The following is a 14,206-nucleotide window of genomic DNA, read 5'->3' as shown; positions in this document are numbered from 1 at the left end:
GGAGCAGGGAACACAGGACATTTGCCATAAATTCTGTTTAATATTCATTTGAAAAATATAAATTCTAAAATCATTTTCAGCTGTGTGTCTAAAAAGTCAGAAATTTCAGATTAGAAACGCATTTCTTTGACACACTAGCATTATTAATATTGACATGGTTTAGTATCCCACATGCTTACAGGTGACTGTGGACACGGCCGCGCATAAGTTAAAAACTCATCCGAAATCCCAGCAATGAGCTGAGAGGGACAGGAGACCCATGGGTCGCATTAGATTATGTACAGAGCTACGAATTAAAAAGGAAGAAACGTGTTGCGTGTGCAGGACTGCACTTGGAAATAAAAAGGCTAACAGAGAAACAGGCCCTGTGCAGACGCGTTGTACAGGTGATGTCACGCCGGTTCGTGGACGTTCGCTGTCTGGGCGAACGCGGCCTGCATAGGAGCTAGACTCAGTCGCAGGGCCTGTTTAAGCCACTTCGGTAGATCAGGTTTAGGAATCAGTTTATATTAATCTACAGCCTGGCCTGCTAGTAAAAAAAAAAAAAAAAAAAAAAAAAGCTGGGCTGCTGTAATACTGCCTTCATCATTTACTTCATCAGCTACTCATTAGACATTGTGTGTTACTGACATCGCAGGTTTAGATTTATCCTCAAATCTCATCCCTTTCCACGATTCCAAAGGTACTAAAACATGCATAAAAAATGGACAACATACAAATCCCGTTCTGTGCTCTTACAATAAAAAAAAAAAAAAAAACATGTATCATTTTTACAGAGTGCCTGTCATCTAAAGTAAGAGGTAGAGCTACAATTTTGTTTTTTAAAATGATTCTCCTGCTACAGGAAAACGTAATTACAGTCATTCCTTATATCAAATAAAAATAAAGCGGGAGGGTCAGAAACGGCTTGAGGTGCATAGTGAGGAAGGAGACGTTTGGTCGGGTTGCAGACATCACAAGGTGCTCCAGTGTTGCCTCTTCACCACGCAGGAAGACGTCTGGACCCTCGCATTAAGCCCTGCCCCCACAGGGTGCTTCAGTACCAATCAGACACAGTCGTGTCGGTTCTGATTAAAGTTCTCAGTAAATTAATTAGAAGAAAGTCCTGCTCTAGTGTGATTGGCTGGTGCGGTGGTGGGCGGTGCTAAAGAGTCGTCTCAGTGCCCCTGCTTCTCCAGAAGTATCCGTCGGCGTCGTCATCGTCGTCATCTGGGTCCATGTCTATTCTAATCTGAGGCACATTTAAAGGCCGCCTCTCAGGAGTGCTGCAGAGGAGAAATACAAGAGAGAAGTTAGTTGGTCGTTCATAACAAGATTCAAGACCAGTGCAAGATTTTAAATAATATTATAAATTACTAGAAAAACTATAAAAAAAAAAACAGATGAGAGACAAAAGAAAATTCCATACATTAGTCTTGAGCCACCAGTCCTTGTTTACCTTATATTCCATTATATTATAACATGCATGTATTTAATAAGCATATACAGTGTGTACTTTTCCTTTCTTTGAGAATTGGTTTTTGAAAGCAAAATATGAACGAATGATGATTGGCTTTTGCACAGTATTATATATTTAATATTTAAGATGCTAAAATAAATTTACATTGTTAACGCAGTTGCTTTAACTATTTAAAAACACTGAAATATAATATTTTATATTTGAGTATTTTTAAATATTTAAAGCTATTACAGCAAGCTTTAGTCTTAAGAATTAATCACAATGAATTCTTTCCAAAATGTGAATAGATATGTGTTGAACTAATAATTGAATGGAGATATGCAGTTGTGTCCAGTGGACGTGCATGTAAAAGTGAAGATTAATTAGGATTATTGATAAAGGAGACACACACACACTGACCTGGCCGCTGAGTTGCCCTGGTAGTAGTACGGCTCCTCAACATGACGTGTGTCGCTGAAGGAATGATGGGGACTTTTCTCCTGTGAAGAATCAGTGTTGAATTCGAGAACAGAAAGCCATTCTACATGGTGCCTCACAAAGATCAGAGTCACCGATTAAAAAGGTTAATCGGTTTGTTGCCAGGTTAGGGTTATGCTACTGTGCTTATACATTAAATCATCACAGGCCATTCTTGCAGGTCTTTAATTTTCTTGATAACATAAATCTTTTTTGAAGCAGCCACATGACGGTAACAGAAGATCCGTTTTAAAGGATAGGTGAACTGAACTGATCTGTGTGCATGGTTGCAGGAAGAGTTTCCTTCTGTCACTAACAAACTGACTGAGTGAATTTGACCTTTCTGTAATGAAATCTGACATCAAAAATGTCATCGAAAACCAATCTGATCATGTAGACAAGGCTTACAGGCAGAATAGAGAACATGACACACACACACACAGATAAAAGGATTAAACAGAACATTTGCTTTGTGTTAAAAGTGCTGAAATGAGGACAGCAGCAGGTGAAGCAGAGAACAGAAAGAAAGAGTTTCTTCCTCCATCGTGCATTAGAGAAGGTGGGGCTCAGTTAGTGCCATGCAGAGCTGCGAACGGGGCGGGGCAGCAGGCAGGAGACCTCGGGCCGGACGCTGGCGACGGGATCTACTCACTGTCAGAGGCCTTTTCTCCCAGGAACGGCTCCTGCTCCATTATGTCCATGGGGATTTTAATGCTGGGCACGTTCTCAGGGAAGGGGAAGTCGGACTACGAGAGAAACGTTGGCGCATGAAACACGCGCTGCAAATCCCAGACCTGATCCAGATAATTGCAGTAGCTGGCTGTATACCTTCCTGTCTGAACTTACCAGATAAGGTTCCCAGCGGGGGATGCAAGAGCAGAATATAATTTTTACCCTTTTCTTAAGCGCATTGATTGCCATGGCTGCTTAGAACACTGTAACATACTGTTTGTTAAAGTAATGAAGCCAAAGCGCAGCCAAGCAACACAAAGCCACCTGACGAAGGTGTGCGTCCCTTTACGGACACAGCTCAGGCACAGAACTGTACAAATTACACATGTTCATTATTTGATTCTTAATTGAAAGCAGCCCAGTGACAACATTTGTCTTTACAGCATCTTCTGTAATTCTGCATATTTGTGGGATTCCTGCTTCCCTTTTAAGCAAATATCCTTTTATTTGAGCTTCCTTGCCTATGGAACTAATAAAGCACAACCAAAAAATCCTCCCAATCTGGCAACACCGCCTACAGTCCTGGTTAAAATCAGGGCAAAGAGATGAGAACGAAAAAAAAAACACGGGTCCTAACTGAAGCACTGAAAGCAAACTTGTGAGATCACACACATCAACAGCTAACTGCAAATGCTGGAAATGTCAACACTAACAGTTAAAGCAAAGACAGCTAATGGCTAAACTCCAGAGTTCTGGCTCTAAAACGTTTCGCTTGTCAGACAACACCGATTTCTTAATGAATTGAAGCTAAGTTCCTCTGAGGCTCAGTCACAGCGAATTAGACAGGAAGCATCTTATCAGCAAATGAAAAAAAAAACAGCAACTCACATCATCGATGTCGCTGTCAATACTCCCCCGTTTCTTCTTTTTCTTCTTCTTCTCGTCCTCCCTCTTTTTCTTGTCCTTCTCTGGGATGACGTCATCCAGGAAGCTGAGGTCATGCTGGGAGAAGACGTAGTCCATCGCCTTCCTGACGGCCACCAGCGCAAGGATCTAAGGGAGAGGCCTGATTATCACTTTCCAGTCCACAGGCTACACACATCTACTTCATCCTCGTCATCATCACCATCAATCACCTTCATTGTCACTTTTACACTCATCTTTATCTTTATTATCCTCACTCGCCTAGATCAGAAAGAGTTATACATTCATCTTTACAAGCAGAACCTTCATATTCAGATCATCATCATCAATCATTCCTTTCTCAGAGACACCTGTGCCTACTACACTATATTTACAGTACAGGCCAAAAGTTTGGACACACCTTCTCATTCAACGTGTTTTCTTTATTTTCATGACCATTTACGTTGGTAGATTCTCACTGAAGGCATCAAAACTATGAATGAACACATGTGGAGTTATGTACTTAACAAAAAGTAGAGACCTGGTCTCCACAGTCACCGGACCTGAACCCAATCCAGATGGTTTGGGGTGAGCTGGTCCAACAAGTGCTAAACACCTCTAGGAACTCCTTCAAGACTGTTGGAAAAGCATTTCAGGTGACGACCTCTTGACGCTCATCGAGAGAATGCCAAGAGTGTGCAAAGCAGGAATCAGAGCAAAGAAACTAGAATATAAAAACATTCAGTTATTTCACATAACTCCACATGTGTTCATTCATAGTTTTGATGCCTTCAGTGAGAATCTACCAACGTAAATGGTCATGAAAATAAAGAAAACACATTGAATGAGAAGGTGTGTCCAAATTTTTGACCTGTAATGTATATATTTTTGGGGGGGATGAAGGTTTGGGATGAAGGCCTTCGGCTGTACCGCCTGTTTGCTTTTCATCGTTTTATCACTTCATTCCACTCAACCCATCAACAAGTGGCCAAGTGCCGTTTCTGCTCCTCAGCTGTTAGAGGTGGCAAGAAGTAGCTTGTACAATCTCAGCATTGTCCCAGACTCACCATGACGGGGAAGATAATGGCTGCCACTGTGGACTTCAGGATCCAGAGCAGTGCCAGGCAGAGGAGCTGGATGAAGGTGAAGAGGTGCACCTTGCGCAGAGGGACATGGCGAAGGTAGACCAGGTCTGGCTGGTGCTTCGCTGGCATCAAGAGCAGCTTGAGGCGGTCCATGAACTGGGAGGAGGAAAAGCAGAGGACAGAGATTTATTTATTTGACCTTTCGATTTGGTATTAAAAACAAGCCAACCCCAGAAATAACCAGTCATATCTGAGGTGAAAGTTAAAGCGTTAATATTGTTACTACTGTACATGCTGCTGACGGAGCTGAGGTTATCTGAACAGTATTCAAGATCAAGGCACAAAACCTGATATTCAAAAGGAACTAAGGCCTCACCTGGACGCCATTCAAGGAAGCCACACCCATGTACAGGAAGACTCCATACAGTACAGGCATTGGGATGAACTGCAAGGTAAAAGCGGCAGCATCAGCAAAATCCAGTGGCAGCATTCACAAGTTCATGCAGTGCTTAGAAGCAGGAGGGTCCACTAAACTCCTTTACCTTCAGGATTGGCGACATGAAGACGGACAAGCCAGTCAGAATAAAGACCACTACGCCAGTCATCCTCTGCTCCCTAAAGGACGAAACAAAATTCATGTGGTGTTTCACATTAGACTCAGCAAGCCCAAACGTTCAAAATGGCTATAAGAAGGTGTTTATTTAAATGTTGTGAAGGTCCTGAGGAAGCTGTGTTTCTGTGAATGCTTTAAGCAGGCTGTATGATGGTTTCGTGTGATTGATGTGATGGTTTTGTGGCGGCTATATGATGGATTCATGTGATTGATGTGATGGTCCTATGGAGGCTGTATGATGACTTCTCTCATTTCTCATTTACAGCTCTTTTCCGGAGTAGTTACAGGGACAGTCCCCCTGGAGACACTCAGGGTTAAGTGTCTTGCTCAGGGACACAATGGTAGTAAGTGGGATTTGAACCTGGGTCTTCTGGTCCATAGGCGAGTGTGTTACCCGCTAGGCTACTACCACCCTTTCATGACGTCATGTGATAGACGTGGCGGTCCTGTATAGTTTGTATGATGGCTTCAAGTGATGTGATGGTCCTATAGAAGCTGTATGATAGCTTCATGTGATGAATGTGATGGCCCTGTGGAGACTGTATGGTGGCTTCATGTGATTGATGTGATGGTCCTGTGGAGGCTGTATGATGGCTTCATGTGATGAATGTGATGGCCCTGTGGAGACTGTATGGTGGCTTCATGTGATTGATATGATGGTCCTGTGGAGGCTGTATGATGGCTTCATGTGATTGATGTGATGGTCCTGTGGAGACTGTATGGTGGCTTCATGTGATTGATGTGATGGCCCTGTGGAGACTGTATGGTGGCTTCATGTGATTGATGTGATGGTCCTGTGGAGGCTATGCGTAGGTGGTTGTATACGAAGTTGTATGCAGGCTGTGTGATTGCTTCATGTGATGGACGTGATGGTCCTGTAGGACCTGTATTCTGGCTTCATGTGATAGATGTGATGGTCTTGTGGAGGTTGTATCTTAACTTTATATGAATGCAGGTTGTATGAAAGGTCTGTGTTGGATGTGCATGACATGACGTATGAAGGCTCTGTGAATGCTGGATGAAGGTTGCATGTAGAATGTCTGTGTACAATGTGATGGGGATGTGAAGGAATGTGTAGGGTGTGTGAATCCTCTATGAAGGTTGAGTTTAGGCTGTATGAAGGTGCATGTAGGGGATGTGAAGGTTCTGTGCAGGCTGTGTGATGCTTTTTTTTAGCCCTTCTGTTTGTTCAGCTTACAGCTGCACAACAACTGGCTGCCTGAGGCTCAAACTAACAAACATGTTTTTATCAGCCGGAGCACCAGCAGAACCTCGGAGCTTTTAACCGAGTGGAATGAACGTCTGAGGCATGAGGCTCACATTCCATGTGTGTCTTTACAGTGAAGATGAGGTGTATATGTGTGTTATGACCTTTGTGGCAATGGGGTGATAGAAGCAAGGGATGTACCTCACGCCCAGGAATTTGGGCTGCTCCCCGGGTGCTGACGTCTCCGTCTCCATCTTGAGACTGTCGATGTGTGCGATGGAGATGACCGTGGCAGCTACGTACCACGGCAGGCCCGAGAAGGAGCACACAGCCAATAGGACAGCCACCCAGAAAAGGTCAAGGTGGTACCCCGCTCCTTTCTGTGGAGAGAATCAGCGACAGCCAAAGGCCACTCAAATTTTAAAAAAATTACGACTTCCCACCCCACATCCTTATTTATATCCCTATGACATAAGTAAGCCTATTTATTCCAAGAAGAATTAAAAAAAAAAAACGCCTTTGTTGTTTCCCTTCCCGGCGTGATAAACCTGACCCCTGACGGTCTATTAATATCCCGTTTCTGGCTGAAGACATTTCCTGCGCCCCTGCACGGCTCCAGCTGGTACGGATGCCCACCTTGAGTTTGTGCTCCTTGCGGTTGACGATGACGGCAGTGATCTGCTGGTCCATGAAGACCAGGATGGTGACGAGCAGCGCGGGCAGCGCCGAGGCCAGGTACACCCACCAGGGGTTCCCCCCGAATGGCGGCACGAACCAGCCCCTGTGGGGGCTTGTGGGCTGCAAACAGCGTGAGAGTGTGGACAGCTCAACACTTCTACACTAAACGCACACATCCCAATGCAACGTTCACACTCTGCAGCACAGTTTCATAATTCAGCACGCCATCAAAAACGCTCGACTGCGGCTGTGGCATGAATTATGAAGATGCACTGGCCACTCGGGGTTTACCTTGAATTCACTTGGCACCAAGAGCTTCGGGGTGTCCACTCCCACCAGAGCATCCACTCCACAGAAGATGAGGATGGCCAGGATGATGGCGAAATCACTCACCAGCTTCCTGACCTGCGGAGAGAAGGCGAAAGTGCTTGTCATTGTGATACACAGCAGCACAGCGCACGGTGCACACGGTGAAATGTGTCCTCTGCATTTAACCCATCACCCTTGGTGAGCAGTGGGCAGCCATGACAGGCGCCCGGGGAGCAACGTGTGGGGACGATTCGAACCTTCGGATTACGGGGCCACTTCCTTAACCGCTAGGCCACCACAGAGGCACATGGTTTGTGTGTCTGCTGTTATTACATGAGTATTTGGTCGAGGGGGTGGGGGCTTTTCTACATCAACTGCAAAACAATGCGCTGAATTAGTTGTTGACTTTACCTGCGCCGTCGCACACAAAATTCCACATCGTCTCGGATGCTCATCAAAAAAACGGGGGCCGTTATCAGCCGCCGCCGATTAAACATCCACTCAAGATTATTTACAGACGTCTGTGTGGAGATTAAAGGTCGTCGCGCCACTCGAAAAACAAAGCGCTGCCCCTTTTTCTCTCGGCCTTTCACCTGCTCAGCCTGTCACTTATTTAAAGTGAGCATGTGCAGGAAATATGACCTACGCCATAAACACTTCTTCAGGTGCCGTGTTCCGTACTACGCCACTGTGCAAGCAAGTGATCGTGGGCGATTACGGTGGCACCCACTCACTGTGGTCGGGAAGAACGGGCTCGTCTTGAACTTCTTGAGGCCCATGGAGCAGGTGTATGTGCCGAAGAACAGGATGAAGGACATGAGGGTGATGTCGGGGACGTAGTCGCACGCCTTCCCCACCAACTCGCCGCTGTACTTCAGGCAGTCAGAGCGCGTCAGGGACGACCACGTGGTGTTCATGGGCTGGAGGGGGCACACAACATAATAACACGTTGCTCATTCTGATTCAGATTTTGTTTCCAGCAAAGGAATTTATGTGAAAAATTGCCCGTCCCCGCTTTTAAGTACTTCTTTTAGCAAATCAGGTTCCCGTGTGAGCCGCTCTAGTGTATCAGCGAATAAGAGCAGAGCTCATTAACCAGCAAACAAGCCCACGAAACGGGCCAAAAAACAAACTGCATGGCCTGTAGATTGCCGTATTAAAAATGACTATTAATTGCCCCAACAAATTCCGTACCCCTTCCACACATGGGACTTACTAGATCAGTGAAGTTGTAGGACCAGAGCGTGTTTGCATCCAGCGCATCGCCATAGAGTCCTGAGCTGTTGTCTGAAATATCAGGAAAGAGAAACTGAATGGAGAACGTGAGCGAGCAGCAGCTGCCTGTGTTCATTTCACTGTTCTATGTAACACAGCTGCAGTTAATGTAAGTAATACGCATTATAAAACAAGACACTGTTTTCTGCTTCAAACCCTGTAACATATGAAGAACCATTAATCTCTTCATTGTTTCTTGTGCGTATACTCTGTCCGTAAGAAGAACAGACTTTCACAACTCTAAGAATTGTGCAAAAGAGCTGAAATAATGGCGATGTAATACCTGCAAGGGAGCTAATTCTCACCGTCACTTGAACCAATGCAAATATGTCTAAGCGTGTCAGTGTGCTTCCGCTTCCTGCCGCCTGTACATTTCACGCTTCATTACGGCTCCTGTCGGCAAGCTGTCGCTCTCGGCGGCGTTTCAAGAAGCGGGGGGGTGTCAGAGGCTGGGAAGGTGGGGTGGGGGGGCCAAACCTGTAAACTAACCCGCCTCGCCGTACGCACGCACGCACACACGCCCACAAAGACACACGCTGAGCTGAGCGAACGTTAATGTTGTGCTTGTGCTGTCACGAGCAATCCTGCGTTCCGCTCATCAGAACCGGAGACGTGATGCGATGTGGCTCGCTGTGACAGGCGTGGCGGTAGAAAGTGCTGCCGCTGCATCCGCCGGACAGGAAGTGTGCCGGGTAGCACTTTGCTACTCCCTCCTGACCCCGTCTAGAGCCGAGGAGTGACAAGGGGCTTCTGAAGACGAGGGTCAATGTCTCCTGGAGGACTGGGTGAGCGGATGGGAATTCAGACTGTCTTGCTTTGCTTATTCCCATGGAATAACTGGGTGGGCGGAGTCTCACCTATGGTGGGACCCATGCACATGCAGTCGAACTGTGTGACGTATTCCATCTTGAAGTGTGAGTTGATTGGGTAGTGGTGCGCCAACTTCAGCATCTTCTTGAAGGCGTCGTAGATGAAGATGAAGCTGATGAGGGACGAGAAGCCTTCCTCGGTGAAGCGGGTGAAGTACTGCACCAGGAAGCTGGCATCTGTCGCCACCAGCACAAGGCAGAAGAAGGCCGACCACAAGCCAATCCACAACCGAAACTCCAGGTAGTCCAGAGAGTTGTCCCTGCAGAAGCACACACACACACACACACACACACACACACACATAAACATGCAGAACTGTTCTGGGATCAGCTTTCTTTAAGACAAAGTTCAGGCAACAGAACTTTCAAAGGCAGTTGGAGGTGATTTGCACGCGAGGTATCTGGTCACCGTCCACAACCAAGTCGGCAAGTCGCCTTTTTCTCTGTTTGGGATTATCTGTCTTATCGAAACTGGGGGGGTTAGTAGCCTGGTGGATAATGAACCAGAAGAACACAGTCACAGGTTCAAACCCCACTTACCACCATTGGGTCCCTGAGCAGGACACCTAACCCTGAGTGTCTCCAGGGGGGACTGTCCCTGTAACTGCTGATTGTTTAAGTGCCATAAACTGTAAAACACCACTGACCTGCTGAAGTTGAAGAGGAGCCTCTCGAACACCAGCACCGGACCCGTGCTGCTGAGGATGGTGAGGGGCTGACCAGCCAGCAGGCAGAAGATGGCACCGGTCACGGCCGTGCCCAGGAAACTCTCCAACACACCCTGCGACAGTGACAACACACACAGACACTGTTATGGTCTTCATCCACACACGGACACACACCAGTCAGTGTTTATCGGTCAACGTTCTTCACCTGCATGTTTTCGGTGGCATCCCCCAGAAGCCCCCCGAAAGTGATGGCGTTGGTCACCGTTCCGAGATAGATGAATAAAATGGCCGACAGGGACTGGATGTTCAGTGCATCGTAGAAATCGCTGGCAAAGAACGGCGCTTTTCTCTTGATGTCAAGAACAAGGCCGCCGCAGAACCTGGAGGAGAGTTAAAAAAAAAAAGGGGGGGGTCAGGAGGTCAACAGCTGCGTCACACACACTCACACCAACCCCCACCCACCGAGTTCACATGGAAAAACCCACCTCCCTGTCTTCTTCAGCTCATCACCCACCGCGTGACCCCCGCCACCGTGACCACCCTCGTGAGGAGTGTCGCCATTCATCTGTGTGTTGTCCCCTCCAGCGTACATGTTCTTCCTAAACACACATACACACACACACACACACACACACACACAATAAATCCTCATCTCCATTCTTCAAAATGGTCGCATGAGCCCAAGATCTTTTACTAGATCGTTTCATTTTAATTAATTGAGATAAAGAACATTCCAAAATCTTATTGGCCGACCAGCAGTCACAGTCGCGTTGAAAATGGAAGAACCTGGAGGTGAAACATTTCAAACCTTTTATCTGAGGACGGCAGGGACTTCGGAGGCTCAATCCGGATGGTTGGGTCCCACTCCCCAGGCGGAAGGACTATAACTTCGTCAAGGAACTCATCGATGCCGGCCAGCAGGTCCTGCCTGTCCTTGGCTTTGTACGCAATGTCATGGAAGACCTTCAAAATGATCGGAAAAAGACAACGGTCCAGCGAGTCCTTCACCGGGGTGACAGAAAGCCCAGTTAGAGGGAGCAAGACGTGTCCTCACCTCGTCAGACATCAGCGTGGCGATCGCTCTTCCAATCTCATGGTACGATTTCGCTTTGCCCTTAGGACCAAGGAGGATGAACAAAAACCTGTTAGGAGAGAAGAAGCAAATTCAGATTTGTTCTACATCAGGACACAATAACTTATTATAAGTTGGATTTAGTTGTTCGGTGTCTGAATATATTTCCTCCATAATGTAAAAATATTTTTACCTTGAGCTAACAGTACAACTGTAAAGAACCTGACCTCATGTGTGATAATCTGGACCAGCGTATGAATGGGACTCCTACCGTGTTGGGACGGGAACTTCAGTCAAAGCGCCCAGCATGACCGCCTGCTGCAGTCGGATGAAAGCCACAAACGGAGCGTCCAGGAAGTCCACCTCCCCGACCAGGACATTGGAGGCCTCGGCGTCTCTCGGCAACTTCTTCATGAACTTATTCTTCAGCTAGACGCACAAAAGGAGAGGAGAGCGGGGGGTCAGTAAATCTGCCGGTCAGGAAAGCGGCCTGGCAAGGGCCACCGTGATGCTGAGACCTGTCTCTACGGCGGCAAACGAAAGTATGTAGTTCTCGCGCAGCGGAGCCCAGCGCAACGGCCCCGCTTTTATCCGTCGTGATGGATTTAGCACCAGCTCCAGACGAGCTGCTGCTCCGGGTCGGCAGTAATGACCTCTGCCAATGTCCAGTAAAGGTCACCAGCTCTGATCCAGAGTTTTCATGAAGTTATAAAAATGAGTGTAGACCGGCGTGTGGTTTTGTGGGTCCTTTTTGGAAATAATGAGTGTGGCTGTTGTGATTTATTGGAGTGGAAATCAAATCAGGGGCCGTGAGCGGCCCCAAGTTTGATCTTACTTACGGCTCCAGCGCAGATGAATGGGCAGTAAGCGCATTTCAAAGTGTGGCCACGGCGGCCATAAACAGCCGATTAGAGTAACTGCGTCAAGCTCTGCGTTACTCATTAACAGCGGAAAAATTTCCCCCGGACAACCTGGAACGTCCTCGACAGGGTTCACCTCGTCCCGTTCGACAGGCTACAGGTGACTTTCACCGGAAAACAGCGCAAACTCCGCCCTGCGTCGTCATCGTCCTCTCTTTCTTCAGTGTCCTCGCAGTATCGATCCTCCCCAAAAACGCAGTCTCGCCATGTTCACGACACACTCACACGTTCTCGGTGGCCTGACTGCGGACTTCCATGGACAGCGATGAGGGTCACGCCTAGTCGCATCCGTCAGAGCTACATTTTAACTAGAGCGTTAATCACAAGGCATCGTGGAAACCGCGGAACTTTACCAGGTGTCTGCCGAGCCAGGCGAATCAGGTTAATCATCATGACCCCCTCATGATCCCCAATGCAGGGAAACGTCTCAACCTTTCACCTCCGCGCCCCCATGCTCAGCTCTTTTAATTATGGGTTTGGCCCCCAGGGGGGGTTCTGCTCTCACCGCTAGATTACAGTTCAATTGCCGGTTGCTCTGGTTAGTAATCCAGAGCCCCTCTGTGCCAATATTCCCCCATTAATCCCCGCACCGCGCTGCCAAGAAGCCGGTAGACGGATGGGGACGAACAAACAGAGCGTGGCCCGGGCTGGACGAAGCGGACGAGCTGCTGGCCTGCAGGGGGCAGCGTGCCGATGCCCTGCGGCCCACGGCCCCACCCGCCCCACGCGGCTGCCCGTTCCCGACCTCAGCAGATTCCGAAAGTCACCGGCCTGTGAAACGGCGATTCGTGATGCAGATGAGCAGACACGCCGACTAACAGACTCGGCCATTAACCGCGCCGTGGACAGACGAGCTGCTGCTGTAATCACATTTTCATTAGTGCTGGCATCTAATTAAAAATGCGAGGGGGGAAAGGGCCGCACTGTGCCTGCTGGTGTAGCAGGTGGAAATGACATCATCGCCCAGCTGAGCGACAATAAGCGGCGTGGCCGTCTTCCCTCTTCACCAATCTGCACCCACCGGCCCAATCTGGCCGGGTTCCTGCACCCAAATCCAGATGGGCAGGGACCTTATCAACACAGAGCGGCGAGTGTGCACAATGTTCTCATCAGAGGACGAGGTTCTTATTCACTACGTCGTTGCCGCGTCTTGACCTGTTGAAACAGGTCAGAGGTCAACGGTTAACATTTTGACACTGGTGATAACTGACCCTGCGCTACGAGTCGGTGAGTGTGTAAACGGACCTGGCTCACGCGACCTTTGACCCGGCAGGAGTTTACTCATGAAACGCTCGGTTGGGAACCTGCAGCCCGACAGCCGCTCAGGTGTGGTGGTTGCCGCACAAAAATTCAGGCCGACAGACGAATCGCTGTGCATGAACATGGTGGACAAGCTCACCATGGAGCTATAGCCAATGGATAGTGCAGGACATTAGATGACGGAAAGTTGCGGGGACCTTCATGTCTCTCCATGGAATGGATGAACCTTACTTCCATGTGCCCATCCATTCCCTGACCCACAAAATCTTTTTTCATGACAGAACATTGTTTTGGAGACCCTATGGTCCAGGTGGGCGTGAAAGATTGAGTAGTGAGTAGTAGACGCGCCCCACCCCCGTCACCGATAAGTCATGTGATACAGTAACTTGTACAAGTAAGTTCTGAAGTGGGAACTGCACGGCCATCTAACTTAACCCACTTAGACCAGTAACACCAGCAAGGCTGGAGTACGAGTCCCAGCTGCCTCACCCACCTGGTCCTTCTCTGGCTTGTCGGAGATGTCGTTCATGCTGCTGGACGCCAGGTTACGGTGCACTGTGGTTGGGCTGCCTGAAGGACAGAGAGATTCTGGTATGAAACGGAACATCACATGAACAAACTTTTTTTGCGCCCAGCAGGGTAGAAAGAGAGGGAGAAGACTGCACAGAGACTTTCATGCTAATGAGACCAGAAAAGTAAGGAAAGTTTTGGTGAGGAATTGCTCAAGGGTTGGTACCATTTTAAGGGCAAGTTTTGCCCA

General features: G+C 48.0%; 1 protein-coding gene across 6 annotated transcripts in view; it reads right to left on the bottom strand.

The window, feature by feature from the left end:
* Window positions 1-20: 20 nt before the first annotated feature.
* The window catches only part of slc4a4a (solute carrier family 4 member 4a), a 37,418-nt gene continuing 23,232 nt past the window's right edge, over window positions 21-14,206 (bottom strand). For 4 of the 6 annotated variants that reach the window (XM_028995314.1, XM_028995310.1, XM_028995315.1 and 1 more), the window contains 19 exons: window positions 13,940-14,016; window positions 11,538-11,695; window positions 11,249-11,336; window positions 11,003-11,157; window positions 10,680-10,793; window positions 10,400-10,574; window positions 10,174-10,307; window positions 9,515-9,786; window positions 8,599-8,669; window positions 8,117-8,302; window positions 7,365-7,478; window positions 7,032-7,193; window positions 6,597-6,775; window positions 5,118-5,190; window positions 4,952-5,020; window positions 4,558-4,731; window positions 3,476-3,640; window positions 1,859-1,938; window positions 21-1,265 (listed from right to left, as the gene is read on the bottom strand). In XM_028995314.1, coding sequence (XP_028851147.1) covers window positions 1,145-1,265; window positions 1,859-1,938; window positions 3,476-3,640; window positions 4,558-4,731; window positions 4,952-5,020; window positions 5,118-5,190; window positions 6,597-6,775; window positions 7,032-7,193; window positions 7,365-7,478; window positions 8,117-8,302; window positions 8,599-8,669; window positions 9,515-9,786; window positions 10,174-10,307; window positions 10,400-10,574; window positions 10,680-10,793; window positions 11,003-11,157; window positions 11,249-11,336; window positions 11,538-11,695; window positions 13,940-14,016 — 2,567 coding nt within the window. In that variant the 3' untranslated portion in view covers window positions 21-1,144. Of the gene's footprint in view, window positions 1,266-1,858; window positions 1,939-2,567; window positions 2,662-3,475; window positions 3,641-4,557; window positions 4,732-4,951; window positions 5,021-5,117; window positions 5,191-6,596; window positions 6,776-7,031; window positions 7,194-7,364; window positions 7,479-8,116; window positions 8,303-8,598; window positions 8,670-9,514; window positions 9,787-10,173; window positions 10,308-10,399; window positions 10,575-10,679; window positions 10,794-11,002; window positions 11,158-11,248; window positions 11,337-11,537; window positions 11,696-13,939; window positions 14,017-14,206 lie in introns of all 6 variants that reach the window. The other 2 variants (XM_028995311.1, XM_028995313.1) reach the window with 1 other exon arrangement.

This window comes from Denticeps clupeoides, chromosome 11 (assembly GCF_900700375.1).
Source record: "Denticeps clupeoides chromosome 11, fDenClu1.1, whole genome shotgun sequence".
NCBI lineage: Eukaryota > Metazoa > Chordata > Actinopteri > Clupeiformes > Denticipitidae > Denticeps > Denticeps clupeoides.
The sequence above is the reverse complement of the archived record's forward strand: the minus strand, read 5'-3'. Positions and strand labels throughout refer to the sequence as shown.